A 15320-nucleotide genomic window follows, 5' to 3' on the forward strand; every position below is an offset into this window, starting at 1 on the left:
AGGTCAGTGATTTGGTGCAGCAGGGGTTTTATTTACAGTGTTAAATGTGGATCCAGTTTAGCATCAAGTTCAACAGCTGACCACTCTTAACTCCCTCCATGAATTGGCAGAGGATGGATGTCAGGACCGCTGGTCTGGAGCCCTTCACGTCTCTCACTTTTGTGTTTTTGCGGATCGGAATGATGGTTGATTCCCTCTACTGTTTTGGAACATATCAAGCTGCCACAATGTTATTCTAAACTGCTGTTAGCTGTAATTTTCAGTCAGAAGGCAAGAAGCTCAAAGATTTCAGTGTTCACAGCATTTCAGAAGCAGATCAGGAAGATTTCGATGCTGCACTAATTCTGGTCAGATGTCAGGATCTTTGACTGAAAGAAGACCATGTTGCGATGACGATCAGGGTTACCTAAGCAAGATGGCGATTTGACCCATCTAAGATGGCCATTTGAAACCCAGCACAGCCAATCCTGTCCTGTTTTCTCTCACATCACACCCTCACGCAAGTTAAGCCCCTCCCACAAGAACGTGTGACGAACGCCCCTCGACCAATCACAGTTAGAGCCTCATGGGCTCTTCTGATTGGTCAAAGATACCTGGAGCTGTGGAGATTCCTTTTCAGCTCAGAACAGAGACAGATGGAAATGCTGCGCCCTCGCTGTAGTGCAATTATGCTGCACTCCTAAAAGATTATCAATGGATACTCTAACATTTAATCCAAATAAAACACAGAAAAATTAGAACTGACTAGCAAAATCCTGCCTACAGCACCTTTAAGCACTGATGATGTCAAAAATTAAAATTTAATATGTTCATCTTGTGGTTTCATAAAAGAAAGGAGTCAGAAAAGATGTTTGTTTTGTAGAACGTTTGTCGTAACATCAATGCGTTTTGTGTGTGCGCGTGTGTGTGTGTGTGTGTGTGTGTGTCAGTGGTGATGAGCTTAAAATCTCCCATCTTCTACTTGTGGCTCATCATCATCATATTTTCTTCACACCAGGATATTAAACCCTCAGTTAGTGATGAAAACATTTCTTTGTTTGCATCAGTTATTATTTAATGTTTTACAATTTGATGACTTCAAAAATTCCATTAATCCAGTTTTGCATGAAAGGAAACACTTCTGTTGATAAAGAATTCAAACAACAATGAGAACAAACAATACAGTAAAGATACGTGTTGCTCATGAAATAAACAACATGAAATAAAATACTTCAAATAAGAAATGCAGATTAAAGTAATTTAAATGCACAAAGAAAACATCAAGCTGTGAATCACGTGTCTGTTTATCCTCTACTGATGAGAACCACTTCACCTTTACAACACTGAAAAATAACATTGATCCACCAAACAGATTTCACGACATGAATCACAAATACATCATTAGACATTATTAGAAAGAATAAACCACGTCACTGACGATGGATTTGTCACGGGTGCGGGATGGAAGAACCCACCAGCAGGCAGCCAGGTGAAGTTCAAAAACTCATTTATTTGCAAGAAACGGGAACAGTAATGAGCAGAGCAGAGGCAGACCAGGACACACAAGCAGGACATGCAGACAGACCCACAACAAACCGACAAGGACAAGAGAGAAGAGCAGGGCTGAAGTAGGGGAAGACACAGGTGTGGCACATTAGGGAGATCACGAGACAGGAGACCAGACAAGAGAACAAGAGGAGTAGGCAGGTGACCAGGCAGGAGAAAATGAGGGGCAGACAGGTCCAGGTGAGGCGGGGCAAACAAAGACAAAACAGGCCCCCGAGCGCCTCCATCTGGTCACAGTGGTACAGGGCGTGACAGGATTTAACATCTTCTCCTTGTGGCTCAAGAGGCTCGACTCTCCTCCACTGTGTTGACATAGTCTGCTTCTTGTGAGTCCTGTGTGGAAATGAAACGACACAGAGAGCCTTCAGAGCTCTGCTGTCAGGTTGAACAGCTGCACTGATCTTCCCTCTGCTCTGCTGGAAATATGACTCACACACACTACAGAGTCTTGCAATAAAGTAACCTGAAAGCAGCTCTGGTTAATGCTCTGCAGCAGATTTTATTTCAACTTTTAAAAATATATTGTGGATGAAAGTCATAGAAATTTCAGTAAATGGAAATAATTGTTTCTTTTTGTGATCATTACCAAAACGGATCCAAAGTATTTTCCTCCTGAATAAGATGCAGGTTCATGTACAAACTGTGCAGAGAATAAACGAAAGAATCACAGGAACTTCAGTGTATTGATAAATGTATGATTCACATGAAATAAAAGCAGCTTATTTAAAATTGGGAGTTTCTTTTTCATCACTTGAGTATTTTAACATTAAAACATTGTTTGCTTACCTTCACTGGTTTGTGGCGAAATCTCATTCTGAACCAGCTGTATTAAAAAAACAATATGTGAACATTTTGAAAAGTAGCATTTATTAATGAAAAAACTTTACTTATGAAACAGTTTTCTCACCACTCAAAGATGGCGAGTGAACTGCAGAGAGCTACGATTCCCACGATCTTCAGAGTAACGAGGACTCCGAGTCCAAGCCTCTGATCGTCTGCAGAGACACAAGTTATCTTACAGTTCTATTGAATCAAACCAACGGTCATTGCTGAGACTATTACAAAGTGTCCAAACTTAGAATTAAGTTCTTTACTTCTGAGAAGGTGTTTTACACGACACCAAAATCAACAAAGTGCTTTAAACTGAAAGCAAAACAAACAAACTGGAGATCTAATTAGTTCAGTTCTACACAGTGTGAAGACAGACCAAACGAAGAAAAAAACTCCTAAATTTGTCTCCATTAACTAATTTCAGCAACAAAAAATGTGAAAATAATTTGAATGAAGGTAAGAGAAATCATCATAAAGTGTTTTGATATGTTCATCCTGTCCTGTGACTGGAATTAGATTTCAGTGTGCATGGTGTCCCGCCCCTCTGGAGGGTCTCCCTTCCTCTCCTGTGTCCTTGTCTTTTCCTGTGTGTGTCATTTGTCCCATCTGCTCTCTTTCTCCCTCTTTTTCTCTGCATTCAGAGTCTCCCAGGTTCCCTGTTCTTAGTCTGGTTCCGTCCTGGATCCCTGTCCTCATCCTGGGACTCAGAGTCCCTGTGCTTCCGAGTTCTGACTCCCATGATCCCCTTCGGCTGCCTTTCCTTCCTGTGTTCCTCGCTGTGATTCAGTCTCTGTGTGCGTCTCTGCCTCGTTCTGGTCTCCCAGCCAGTAACCTTCTCCCTGTGCTCGTCACCCTCATGTGCTGCACCTGTGATCATGTGTGATCGTCGGTTCCTTGTGGGTGTATGTCGGCGCGTCTGTCTCCGGGTTCTCGCCCACGTCTGTTCTGCCCTTGTTTTTCCTCTCATGTGACAAATAAAGAGTTTCAACTCATCCAGTGCTGCCTGCTCTTGGGTCCATCACCCACCAGCCTGACACACATCAGCGAAATCACACGGCATTAGTTATTGTACCGCTGTACCTATTATAACGTTACTCCCATTAATGGACCAAACAGCTCTCATTACCTTCAGTAGTCAGAAGAGTCGGTTCTGAAATCTGATGTCCCAGATCATTTGCAGCCACACAGTAATAAGCTCCTCCTTCCGTCACATTAAAGCTGTAAAAGTCTCCTTCAGACACTCTGACTGCTCCATGATCACTGATCTTGAACCAGGTGTAGCTGACAGCAGGTCTGGCTCTGCTGGAGCAGCTCAGGTTCACCCAGCTCCCTGCAGACACCAAACCTGATGGACTGATGGAGGCTGACATGTCTTTAGGAGCATCTGAGGGAGGAAAAAGTGACTCTTGTTCACTTGATTGATCAGAAACATCTGAACTGTGATGTGCTGACAGGATCACTTACAAGAAACACTGAGAGTGAGCTCTGCCACAGCTGTTTTCACATGTTGTCCTCCATCAACAGGATACACAGCAGAGCAGCTGAGCTTGAATCCATCATGTTGGTCTGACAGAGTGATGGTCTGCTGGATCTTAGTGGTTAAAGTTCCATCTGTGTTTTCCTCTGTTTGGCTGTGAGCGTCTTGTTGGAGGCTCCAGGTGAGTCGAGGAGGGAGGTGTGGACAGGGAGTGGGAGCTGAGCAGGTTATAGTGACAGACTCCTTCTCCTTCAGCTCACCAGAGACGCTCATTATGGGCCTCGGAGGAGAATCTGTAGTTTCATAACAAAGTGTACATAATGTAACCAGAAGTACGTATTTCATTCATGTGCAAGTTTCTGGTGAAATTCACAGAAGAGACATGGAAGACATGCTCCATTATTATTTTTTTTTTTATTTTAATTTCAGGTGTAGTCACATGAGGAGAAACACCACCACCTGCTGGCCACACAGACTAACTACAGATTTTCAAAATGTCTTGCGTTCCTGTGTGTGGAACCACAATTATCAAGTAACGTTTCTGAAATGAAAATATGTGTCCTTGTTGCCTTGGTTGAATGCTGGTGACCCTGTGTTTTACTTTAAAATAATACAAGCTGTTTCATTAAAAACAAATAAGTTTTTATTTCTTCTTTCAAAATATCATAATTAAATGGTCTACAGTTATGTAGCACTGTTCCTCTGCATTAGCAGACTCCAAAGCGATTTACACTGCATCAACACATCTACCTATTCACATTCACACAGCAGTGGTGGCGGCCGCCAAGCGCTCAGTCCATCCACTGGGGGCAATTTCGGGTTTGGTGTCTTTCCCAAGTCCACTTCGGCATGCAGACAGGGGAAGACAGAAATTGAACTGACAACCTCCTGATTGTAAGACAGCTGCTCTCCCCACTGAACCACAGTCGCCCCAAATCAAGAAGTTTGGTGGAAACTATTAAGTTATTCAGCTTAAGTGTTCATTCTCAGTTAATGTCACAATACCAACCAATCAGGTGAAAGTACAAAGAACGTAATCATTAAAAACAAACAAACAAACTTACCTTTAATGTTGATTTGAAGATGTTCACAAATTGCTGTTGCCCTGTATGGCCTGTTCTCTATTCTGAAGAAATAATAGTGTGAGTAACTAGTGGTTAGATTATGAAACAGTGTGGTGCAGTTCTTTTCAGACAGGTCTCCAGTGATCTCCATCGGGTATCCGCTATCCTGCTGACTACTGTTGAAAATCACATTCTCTGGATAAACTTGAAAATTGATGTGATTTTTAATCCACACTCCAAAAGTGTTCCTGCTGCTGTTAAACCAATTTTCTCTTTTATTCCTGAAATTACAAGGGATTAGGAGACAAGATCCACTCAGGGCTTCCAACTTTTTCGGTGCAGTGATGAACAGGTCTGCGTCATCAGAACAAGCCAAAGTCCCTGTAAAATGAAATTAAGAATTACCATCAAATAATCTCAATGAAAAGAAAATTGATTTCACATGAAACTAACTTTAACAGCAGTTGGTTTCTGCTTTTTTTCTGAATGTTTCTGTCTGTACTGGTCTGTCAGACTGGAATGGATTAAAACTAAACACTCACTTGAAACAAAGAGGAAACTCAGTAAAATGTTCCTCATCATGATATTCACAGACATGACTGTCTTCAAACTCGTCACCTGTAAGAAATCATGATTGTAACACTGAAACACCGACATCCACTATGAGCAGTTTGATCACACAAAACATTATCTTGAAAGTAAAAATGAATTGATTTCTAATTTTCTAGTCGAGCTAAATTAAAGATCAGTAAATCATTCTCTTACCAAAAGAGTACAGTGAAGAGAAAGAGAAGTAGTCGAGCATGCGATTTGTGAAAATAAACTGAAGTGAACTTCTTCCCATGTTGATGTTTTAACATAACAGCTTACTGTTTCTCTCTTCCTCTTTGAGAGAAAGTCACATTTTCACCTTCCTCCAAACAACCTGATTAAGATCTTATGGCTTCCTGTGTTTTATGACTTTGGGAAACGTAAAGGTAAACTTGAGAAGAAATCTTTACAGGAATTTATCACAAGTCTTAAATCAGGTGTGTTTTTTAGAGAAGCGGCGGGCTGGTGTGGGTTTGCTTTTCGCCCCACAGCTCAGCCGCCATGTGTTGGAGGAGTTCACCCCAGTGAACCAGAGGGTGGCGTCCCTCCGCCTTCAGGTCGGGCTCAGGTTCCTCACTGTTGTTTCGGCTTCTGGGCCGAACAGCAGTGCAGAGTACCAGGCCTTCTGGGAGTCCCGGGAGGGGTGCTGGACAGAGCTCTGGCTGGAGACTCCATTGTTCTACTGGGGGACTTCAACGCTCACGTGGGCGACAGTGAGACCTGGAGGAACGCACGGCCTCTGGACTTCTGTGCTCGCCACAGTTTGTCCATAAGAAACCCCATGTTCAAGCACAGGGGTGTCCACAAGTGGCCTCGGCACCAGGAGACCCTCGGTCTGAGGTCCATGATCGACTTTGTTGTCGTGTCGTCTGACCTCTGACCTCGTCACTCGGGTGAAGAGAGGAGCTGTGGACTGATCGCCACCTGATGGTGAGGTGGAGGCAACTCAACAGACTTGGCACACACACACACACACACACACACACACACACAGTGAGGAAGAGGAACCAGGGTTTGTAAACTTGATAATATCTACTGTTGTTTTGTTGTCAGTAAAAATCTACACATTTATGCCAAACAAACTCTCCCTGTGGCTTTTCTCTGTGGTGTTTGCATGTTCTCTGTGAGTTACAGTGGACTCGAACACCAGAAAAACACTCAAATGTATTTTTATGATAAATCCCTCTTGTTGGAGCTTCGTCCTGCATTTTAACTGTAATTAAAAATATACAGTATTGTACAAAATTAAGTCATGATAACCACAAACACATGAAATAATTGATAAAAAACAAAAGAAGTAATGTTGTCATAATGTCATTACACTGCAAACAGATCAACCACAGACCCAAACGGTTCACTTTTATGACATTTTATTTACTTTATACCTGCATGACAAAATAAACGTATATCATGAAAAATTTATCCAACTATGATCTAATCTAGCAAGACACACTTACACACACACACACCAGCATGTGCACGTTGTGCCCACACTGATGTTTTTCACATTATGAAGCAGTAAAAGAATTCCAGATCAGATTATAATGAAGGTTTGAAAGTTCGTTTCAGATAAGTCTGAGCAAGAAGAAAACACTTGAAGGTGATGTATTAGATGTTGTGAGCTCAGAAAGAAGAAGAAGACAACATTTTTTTAAAGTCTAAGGAGCAAAAGACTGAAAGTTTCATGTTCTCTTCTTTATAGCTGCAATGAACACAATAAAGAATTGTATTTTCCAAAGAGCTGCATGTTCTGTGTTTGGAATAAAATTATCTACAAGCATTTTTTTTTTCTACAGTGTGCACCAAACATGCATGCATCTGATAAATCTGAATGAATCAATACTGTGTGGAGTGAGATCAACATATTTCTGTGCAATAGTTTATTTTTTAATATTTCTTTTTCATGACTTGAGCATAAAGACTGTAGGGACCATCAGCAGCGTGTTCTGATCTGTTTCCAGTCCGGCTCATTTGGATCTGTGAATACACGACGTCGGGCTGCTGCGGGCTGGAGAAGGACTCGGGCCTCATCCTGGAGAAATCCATCTCTCCATAATGGATTTCTTCATCGTCGGCTGTTCTGGTGGACTCTGGAAGAACTAAACTCTGTGAAACCTGAAACAAACATTTAGTTTAGATATCAGTATAAAATAATGGAGTGATGGTGGAAAGAACATTCTGAACATCTGCCTTCTGATTTCTTCACCCATTTCTTCTTTTTTTCACTTAAACTGGAATGGGGTATTTTCACAGCTTCACTACTTCCTGAAAATAGCTGTGCACATTCATTTCCTGTCTTACATTATTGGCCAAACTGATTAATCCAGGTGTGTCTGGTTTAGACTGCTGCAACAAGACACACCTGGATTAATCATTTTGGCCAATAATGCAAGACAGGAAATGAATGTGCACAGTTAATTTCAGGAAGTAGTGGAGCTGTGAAAATGGCCCATTAATGTCTAACTCAAGACTGTGAAACACTGCATTTTTCTCACCTGCATCTGATGGGAAGTTGAACGAGATGATTTCAACCGCCTACAAGACACAACAGGCTCAATGGAAACTGAGATCCAAATTATTACCATCTTCATCATCATTCTGAATATCAGGTTTGGCTGATATTTGTCAACTTCAAATATATGAGAAATTCCACAAATGCAATTTTGATTTCAAAGTCCGGGTAAAAAAAAAAAAAAAAAAAAAAGGCAAAGCTTCCATGTTTTTAAAAGCATTAATCCAAATTCCAAGAAGAGCAGCGTGGGACAACATGGAGAATATTCTCACCAGAGGAAGACTATCACACAGATGAATATGATGATCCCAAGGATCCCTCCAACGACGGACCTCCACAACCAGGACTGCTCCATTCCTGCAAATTACACAAATATATGAGTAACTATGGCAACCTATAAATCATAATGATAAATCCATGATTCTCTGCATTTACCTGCAACATTCAGAAGAATCTGTTCTGAAGTCTGATTTCCCAGATCATTTGCAGCCACACAGTAATAAGCTCCTCCTTCCGTCACATTAAAGCTGTGAAAGTCTCCTTCAGACACTCTGACTGCTCCATCATCACTGATCTTGAACCAGGTGTAGCTGACAGCAGGTCTGGCTCTGCTGGAGCAGCTCAGGTTCACCCAGCTCCCTGCAGACACCAAACCTGATGGACTGATGGAGGCTGACATGTCTTTAGGAGCATCTGAGGGAGGAAAAAGTGACTCTTGTTCACTTGATTGATCAGAAACATCTGAACTGTGATGTGCTGACAGGATCACTTACAAGAAACTCTGAGAGTGAACTCTGCCACAGCTGTTTTCACATGTTGTCCTCCATCAACAGGATACACAGCAGAGCAGCTGAGCTTGAATCCATCATGTTGGTCTGACAGAGTGATGGTCTGCTGGATCTTAGTGGTTAAAGTTCCATCAGTGTTTTCCTCTGTTTGGCTGTGAGCGTCTTGTTGGAGGCTCCAGGTGAGTCGAGGAGGGAGGTGTGGACAGGGAGTGGGAGCTGAGCAGGTTATAGTGACAGACTCCTTCTCCTTCAGCTCACCAGAGACGCTCAATAAAGGCTTGGAAGGAGATGCTGTAGTTTCAGATGAAACACAATCTTCAAGCATTTGTTTTGCCACAACTGAAAAAGACACTATGTGAATCTGCATTTCGTGAAGCTATTGTCTGGTTGGTTTTCAGGGTTGTTTTCTTGTAATTTCTGTTTGTTAGAAGAACAATAAGTTCTTTCTTTTCCGGTGCCTTGATAAGAACATGTGATACGCTCATCACGTGTTCATCTCTAAGCAAGCAGTTAGTCTGGCTGGGGCTTTGGGGCCCTTACGTGGAGTTTGTATGTTCTCTTTGTTTAAAAAAACAAAAACAAAAAACAAAAAAAAACCTCTTTACCTTTGACTGTTATTTGAAGAGCATCACAGGAAGCTGTTGCTGCGAAAGGCAGCCACTCCAGTCTGAAGAAATACGAGTCTGTGTGTGTCCTGGTCAGGTTAGAAAACAGTGTGGTGCAGTTTTTCTTGCTCAGATCTCCAGTAATTTTCAGCGGATAGGTGTTCACTGCCCTGCTGCTGTTGAAGACCACATTTTTTTTCCCTTCAATGCCGAACCTGGAGTCATTTTTGATCCACAGCCCGTAAGCGTTCCCCGTGCTGTTGACCTGGAGTTCCTCGAATTTGCACGGGATTTGCAGACATGAGCCGGCCAGCGCTGTAATGCTCTTCGGTGCAGAAATGAAAAAGGACGCTTTGCCCGGGCAATCAGCCAGAGCGCCTGAAAAGCCAGTCATCTGGTCAACAAACACAAAAATCTTCCTATTTTCAGGAAAATGTGAATTTTCACGAAGATTTTCACTTTAGTTTCTGGTTACATGTCATTTTATGTGATTCACTGAAGTTTAAAAAATAAAGACTTACCAGAAACAGAGAGGACAATCAGTAACTTGTGTATTTGCAACATTTTCACAAGCAGAAACTTTTTCTCCTGGTTTTGTAGATGAGAAAAATAACATTTCACTTTCTGGAGTATATTCTTCCTCAGTTCAAATTCACTCTTGAAACACTTGATGTAACTAAAGAAACGGTCGAGATCAGCTTCAGATTCAGCTCAAACTGTAAAACTCAGTTACGCAACCGTCATTAGAAAAACCCAAAAACTGTGACGTTAATGTTTCATTATAGGAAGTTATGAAGCGAATGTGGTAAAAGTTGTCCTTACCGATGAAGACCACGCAGAATCTTGCGGCTTCACAGTGAAACCAGGCACCGTCTTAAAACGGACGAGTCATTAAACCATGTCACTGCAGCTGATTCAATTTCCAGAGCTGCTCAGCACCACATGACAAACGAGTTACCAGAAATACAGGCTGCTTTTCCTTCCTGTGACAAAAATATAACATATTGCGACACTTCATAATGCTGCAGTTTCACATCTCCATGGCCCAGATTGAGATGGTGTTATTGACTTTCAGGCAAATCACCGTGTCAGAAACACGCATCCAATCCGAAGAATCAAACGTTAGTGCATCAAATGAAAAAACTGTGGTTTCAGACTGAGGGAGGAAAACTGCTAAAAATGAGAACATGCAAACTCCGAACAGGAAGCCGGGTTTTGAACTGGGGATATTTTCATAGTGAGCGCCTTACACTGCACCACCTCTCACGCCATCCGATTTAAATAAAAGTTCGCCTACACGCCTGCAGAAACAGCTGCACTCCACTCTGCAAGACGTGTCCTGACTGATGAATGTGGACTTCTGTGGTCTGTTCTTCAAAATGTAACAAAATACTCATCCAAAAAGGAGAGCGTTCCAGAAGAACCAACCAGGACTGAATACGATTCAATGAAATTACATTTATCTCATCTATTTAAGACTTTTGGCTTTTAAAATAGATTACGGTAAGTTCAATAACTGAAGTGCAAATCATCTCTATAAGCAATAATGTAAAACCTTATGGATTTGCCTGAGTGAAGTTTGCATGTTCTCTCTGAGCACCGGTGGGTTTCCTTCAGCTAAATTTCATCATGCATAACAGTCTCTTTCTGTAAGTCTCTTTTTTTAAACAGTATGTTTAAATGTAACAACACATAACTCTAGTTCTACTCCAGTACAAGAAATAGACGCCTTTCCACTTCTATGAAAGTGTTGCAAATTGTCACTTAATGTTGACAAAGTGGATTAAAATTCTGCAGACGAGATGTTCTGTTTCAAAAAAAAGAAAAAAAACATCTTTATTTCAAACACATGAAAACACTGACAAAGGGAATTCATCTGGTCTCATCGCTACACTGAACTGCTTCACTGAAGTATTTCTCTTTATTTACTGAGTGTAAATCAATACAGTAACTGTTCGTCTCATTTGCCTTTCTTAAATTTGCCCAGCGTGGCTCCAGTTTTCTGCTTTTTCTTGGCTGAGCCTTTAGCCTCCGGTTCCTGAGTGAGACAGAAGACGGAGATGTGAACATTTCCGAGCAGCAGAATAAAACGGGCCGATCTAAATCAGGGGAGATTTTGGGGTTCACCTTCCGTTTGGAGGACAGGGATCCAGTGACGGTGAAGAACGAGTCCAGCCGTCCCTGCGTGCTGCCCTGTCTGCTCTTCGCGATCTTCTTACAGCCGTTGCGGATCCTGTCCTCGCTGCGCAACGTCGCACACAAATCAGGGAACAAAAAATACATCAGGGACAACACAACTCCTCACACACGTCATCTTGCAGCTGGTCGAACCCGCCCTTCGGTCTCACCTGAACTGCTTCTCGGCGCACATGAACTGGATCAGGCCCTCCTCGTCCGGCTCCTGCCACTTCAGCTCCACCGACCCGCAGTCCACCACCTCCGGCTCCAGGAAGAGGCGGCGGGCCTCTTTGTACAGCCAGTCCTCGGGGGGCGGGTGCTTCTGCAGCGAGGACCGACACACACGCACACACACACACACCATCAGAACCACGTCTCTGTGTAAAAGTGTGCGGGTGGCGGCGGCGACGGCTCACCTTGGAGTCGATGTTCTCCAGGATCTCCTCGATGGTGCCGTGCTGCTTGATCAGGTCGATGGCCCTCTTGGGGCCGATGCCCTTGATGGTGCCGCAGTAGTCGCAGCCCAGCAGGATGCAGAGGTCGATGAACTGCGACCCCAAACGCAGAAACCAGGAAGTTAGTCGGTGAGACTTCAGCCTGAGACTCCGTCCCGTCCTGCTGAGCTCCTACCTGTTCGTTAGAGAGGCCGATGTCCTGCAGGAGGCGACTGAAGTGGAACTCTTGAATTGGAAGTTTCCTGAAATCAAATTTTTAAAAATTACTTTTAGTCCCTTTTTTTTTTACGTTTCTTTCCTGGACTGGAGCGCACGTTGGATGTGTCCATACTTGGCTTCGCTGGCTGTGAGGTGTCTGAGCAGCACGTTGGTCCCGAAGGTCAGGCCGTCCATGTCCTCCGTCGCCGTGGCGAACACCTTCCCCGCTTTGACCAGGGCGGCGCAGCTGGCCTCGGCCTCGCAGGGCGCCTGGGACCCACACAGGAAACACAACAGGGCTTTCATTCAAGGAGTTTTTAAAAACTATACAGCAGAAATACGGATTTGATTCCAGAGCAAAAGCATAGATGGAGCACAAGAACAAGATATTCCTGATAATGAAGCTTTTTTTTTGTTGCACTTCAGTCATTCTGGACTTGGTTTGCATATTAAATCCTGTCAGTGGCGGCGGGGCAGGGAAGCGCTCTCACCTCGATGTACGGCACTCCCATCAGAGTCAGCAGCTTCTTGCACTCGTCGTTGTGCTGCTTGGTGACTTTGACCAGACGCTTGGTGAATTTGTCGATGTTCTCCTGTTCGCCTGAGGAACCGCAAAGCTAAATCAGAGCCGTTGTGGAAGTGATGGTAAAACTGCATGTCACTCAAAGCCTGGATCTATCATACTTCAATTCAATATTTTTTTCCCTCAGCTGAAAATAGAGGATAACACTATAGTATTTCAACCAAAAGTGATTAAGAGGAAAAAAAAAATCACATTATTTTAGACAATAATCCTTAATTACAAAACATTTCAAGGCTCATCTAAGCTTCCAAAAACAACAACAGCACCTCTAGTGGCCTGGCAAGCTTACTACACTGTTTCTGCTGTTTCTAAGTGAACGAACATCTGAACTTCTGTGACCTGTTTCTTTTGAACTGAAACTATAAGTAAAAACAGGAAATAAATATATTGATAAAACAAAAATGAGATGTTGGATCTGGATTTATTTACCTTTTTCTTGGGCTTCTACGAGCATCTTCTCAGCCTCTGCTCTCCTCTCGCCTCTCTTCTCCAGCTGAAACATTTAAGAATGAAAAACACGCCACTTAAAGCTGAGCAGAAAATTCAAAACGCAGTAGCACAGACCACAAGGAAAAGGAACTCAAACTCATACGAACCTCTGCTGATTTGAGCTGCGGGGGCTTCCCATCGAACACGTACACCGGTTTGATTCCACTTTCCAGCATGCGGATTGTGCGGTAAAACATTCCCATCAGGTGGCTGCAAAGAAGAAGAAGAACAACGTATGAGCTTGTAATACTGGAGCCGACATCGCAGAACGTTATTTTCAGTCTGATCAGTGCGACTGTACCTTGTCGTTTCTCCGTCTTCGTTCTGCAGAACGTTCCCATCCTGTCGCACTGCGATCAGGAACTGGTAGATGCACATGGAGGCATCAATGGCTATTTTTCTGCCTGCAAAAAGAAAAAAAACATTGTAAAGAGAGTCTACAACACAAAACTGTCAGCAGCAACTTGTTTATGTTTGGCACAACTCTTAGGCCAGTTATCATTTACACTTTGATACACACAATCAAAGACTGAACAAAGAAAATTCACTTGAAATTACAGCTGAAGTAGCCTTCATTTGACTGAAAATGTTACTGTTTCAAGTGTCTTTCTAGGCCTAATTAGTTACCAAAGTAGTTCTTGATTTCTTGCTCTTTAATGGCGGCAGGGGCATGATCAGCAATCAGCTTGGCAAGTCCGTGTATTCCCATCGTGGAAAGAAATCTGAAATACAAAGAATTTATTCAAATGATGTTCTCCACTGAATATAACAACAGATCAGTATGAAAACTCTCTCACAGCATCTCCAGGACCTTCGTATGGACCAAGTTGGATAGCTACTGCAGGTGGCTCAACTACTACTTTACATAAGTGCATAAAGACTCACATTTCGACATGTGTGTCTACATAAGACAGGGTTTTAAGTATCTTTTTATATTAAGTTTTTTTTTCAATTAAGAAATAAGATTGTTGATGGCTACTGGATTCCATCAACAATTAAAAATATCAAAACACAAAAACTGGAAATGTCAAAATATTCTGTATACATAGTCTGCAACAGTCACGGTACATTAGGAAAAAAAAGAAATTTGTTTCCCCTTCTATGTATTCGTTACAAGTTATTAGAACATATTAAGCGTATTATAGGAATACATATTACACTTGTATAAATTTAAACAGATTTTTCCTGCCGCTCTAGCTGAAGGTTGAAGTCCCTCTCAACACTGAAAACCTCTGGAATTAACTATGTTCATGTAATGTCCACTCATTTTCAACTTATAATGATGATTTGGAAACTTTCAATTATTAGATTACATTATTGTTTAGGGTGTAATAATCTATCGTTAAATTTGTGTGGTAAAGTTGTATCATTCTGTAGTCACAGTCTACATAGTTATGAAGAAAGCAAAGGAAATTTCTGTTGCTGCTCCTTGCAGGTTGTTTTCAGGAGAAACTCTGAATTAGATCATTTCAACCAATTACATTTCGCTTATGCACGACGATTTAAACATTCGCAACTTGCCATTAAAAATATATGAAGGTAATCTAAACTACAGCGCTGTGTGCCACGAGTTAATCCACAGCGGCTTAAATCGACTTGTTTCTTGATGGAGTCTGGTGTGCAGCAGGGGTTTTGTCTGGGCAAGTACCAGGCCGCAGCTAGCTCAAAGGCTAAAACATAGAACGGCTCTAATTCAATCCAACTGTCGGTCTGTTTATTCAAAAAAATATCCACCGACGACATTAATGTTTAAATAAAAGGCTTTATGATCCACTCACCGGTTTACACACGCACTCCGGACTCCGTGGCGCGAAGCACTACGTCTGTTTCGCGGGAAATCAAATGGCAGGCATTACTAATCAAACTGTCAAACAGCTCGTCCTCACTTATCATAGAACTAAACGCATGGATTGGCACAAAAGGAGCTGATAAAGACCGAAGTCTCCTAAAATAAAAAAGAACGGGTGGAAAGAATATCTGTGTTTGTCTATGGAGTGAGGAGTG

The 15320-nt window shown here is 42.3% G+C and overlaps 3 protein-coding genes across 4 annotated transcripts; all 3 read right to left on the bottom strand.

Moving 5' to 3' along the window:
* Nucleotides 1-1169: 1169 nt before the first annotated feature.
* On the bottom strand, nucleotides 1170-5714 carry LOC115394014 (myelin-associated glycoprotein-like). The gene is made up of 9 exons (XM_030099128.1): nucleotides 5683-5714; nucleotides 5460-5535; nucleotides 4918-5298; nucleotides 3841-4146; nucleotides 3503-3760; nucleotides 2453-2540; nucleotides 2332-2368; nucleotides 2132-2185; nucleotides 1170-1878 (listed from the first exon to the last, which is right to left on the bottom strand). The coding sequence occupies exons 2-9, from the start codon at nucleotides 5512-5514 to the stop codon at nucleotides 1825-1827; spliced, it is 1233 nt and encodes a 410-aa protein (XP_029954988.1). The 5' UTR covers nucleotides 5515-5535; nucleotides 5683-5714; the 3' UTR covers nucleotides 1170-1824.
* A 1523-nt stretch (nucleotides 5715-7237) lies between these two features.
* On the bottom strand, nucleotides 7238-10261 carry LOC115394012 (sialic acid-binding Ig-like lectin 6). The gene is made up of 8 exons (XM_030099123.1): nucleotides 10236-10261; nucleotides 9935-10001; nucleotides 9414-9791; nucleotides 8794-9099; nucleotides 8456-8713; nucleotides 8293-8377; nucleotides 8004-8043; nucleotides 7238-7623 (listed from the first exon to the last, which is right to left on the bottom strand). Exons 2-8 carry the CDS (start codon nucleotides 9975-9977, stop codon nucleotides 7396-7398), a joined length of 1338 nt encoding a protein of 445 aa, XP_029954983.1. The 5' UTR covers nucleotides 9978-10001; nucleotides 10236-10261; the 3' UTR covers nucleotides 7238-7395.
* Nucleotides 10262-11224: 963 nt separating this feature from the next.
* Nucleotides 11225-15154, bottom strand: fen1 (flap structure-specific endonuclease 1). 2 transcript variants are annotated; one of them, XM_030099678.1, is made up of 12 exons: nucleotides 15095-15154; nucleotides 13944-14038; nucleotides 13618-13720; nucleotides 13424-13526; nucleotides 13257-13320; nucleotides 12736-12845; nucleotides 12378-12514; nucleotides 12222-12288; nucleotides 12008-12139; nucleotides 11762-11913; nucleotides 11541-11655; nucleotides 11225-11451 (listed from the first exon to the last, which is right to left on the bottom strand). In XM_030099678.1, exons 2-12 carry the CDS (start codon nucleotides 14023-14025, stop codon nucleotides 11374-11376), a joined length of 1143 nt encoding a protein of 380 aa, XP_029955538.1. In that variant the 5' UTR covers nucleotides 14026-14038; nucleotides 15095-15154; the 3' UTR covers nucleotides 11225-11373. The 2 variants fall into 2 exon arrangements, with proteins under 2 accessions (XP_029955538.1, XP_029955539.1); XM_030099679.1 differs by lacking the exon at nucleotides 15095-15154 and adding an exon at nucleotides 14897-14922.
* Nucleotides 15155-15320: the final 166 nt, after the last annotated feature.

Source organism: Salarias fasciatus, chromosome 9, assembly GCF_902148845.1.
Source record: "Salarias fasciatus chromosome 9, fSalaFa1.1, whole genome shotgun sequence".
In the NCBI taxonomy this organism is placed as follows: Eukaryota; Metazoa; Chordata; class Actinopteri; order Blenniiformes; family Blenniidae; genus Salarias; species Salarias fasciatus.

Coding starts and splice junctions, on each gene's coding strand:
- LOC115394012 (XM_030099123.1), bottom strand. CDS start 9,977: ATGTTGCAAATACACAAGTTACTGATTGTCCTCTCTGTTTCTG. Junction 9,792..9,934: donor GATTGTCCTCTCTGTTTCTG/GTAAGTCTTTAT, acceptor CTGGCTTTTCAG/GCGCTCTGGCTGATTGCCCG. Junction 8,378..8,455: donor GATTCTTCTGAATGTTGCAG/GTAAATGCAGAG, acceptor TGTAATTTGCAG/GAATGGAGCAGTCCTGGTTG.
- LOC115394014 (XM_030099128.1), bottom strand. CDS start 5,514: ATGTCTGTGAATATCATGATGAGGAACATTTTACTGAGTTTCCTCTTT. Junction 2,541..3,502: donor GACTCTTCTGACTACTGAAG/GTAATGAGAGCT, acceptor GTGTCTCTGCAG/ACGATCAGAGGCTTGGACTC. Junction 2,369..2,452: donor TCACTCGCCATCTTTGAGTG/GTGAGAAAACTG, acceptor TTTTTAATACAG/CTGGTTCAGAATGAGATTTC.
- fen1 (XM_030099678.1), bottom strand. CDS start 14,025: ATGGGAATACACGGACTTGCCAAGCTGATTGCTGATCATGCCCCTGCC. Junction 12,515..12,735: donor TGGGAGTGCCGTACATCGAG/GTGAGAGCGCTT, acceptor TGTGGGTCCCAG/GCGCCCTGCGAGGCCGAGGC. Junction 12,289..12,377: donor CTCACAGCCAGCGAAGCCAA/GTATGGACACAT, acceptor ATTTGATTTCAG/GAAACTTCCAATTCAAGAGT.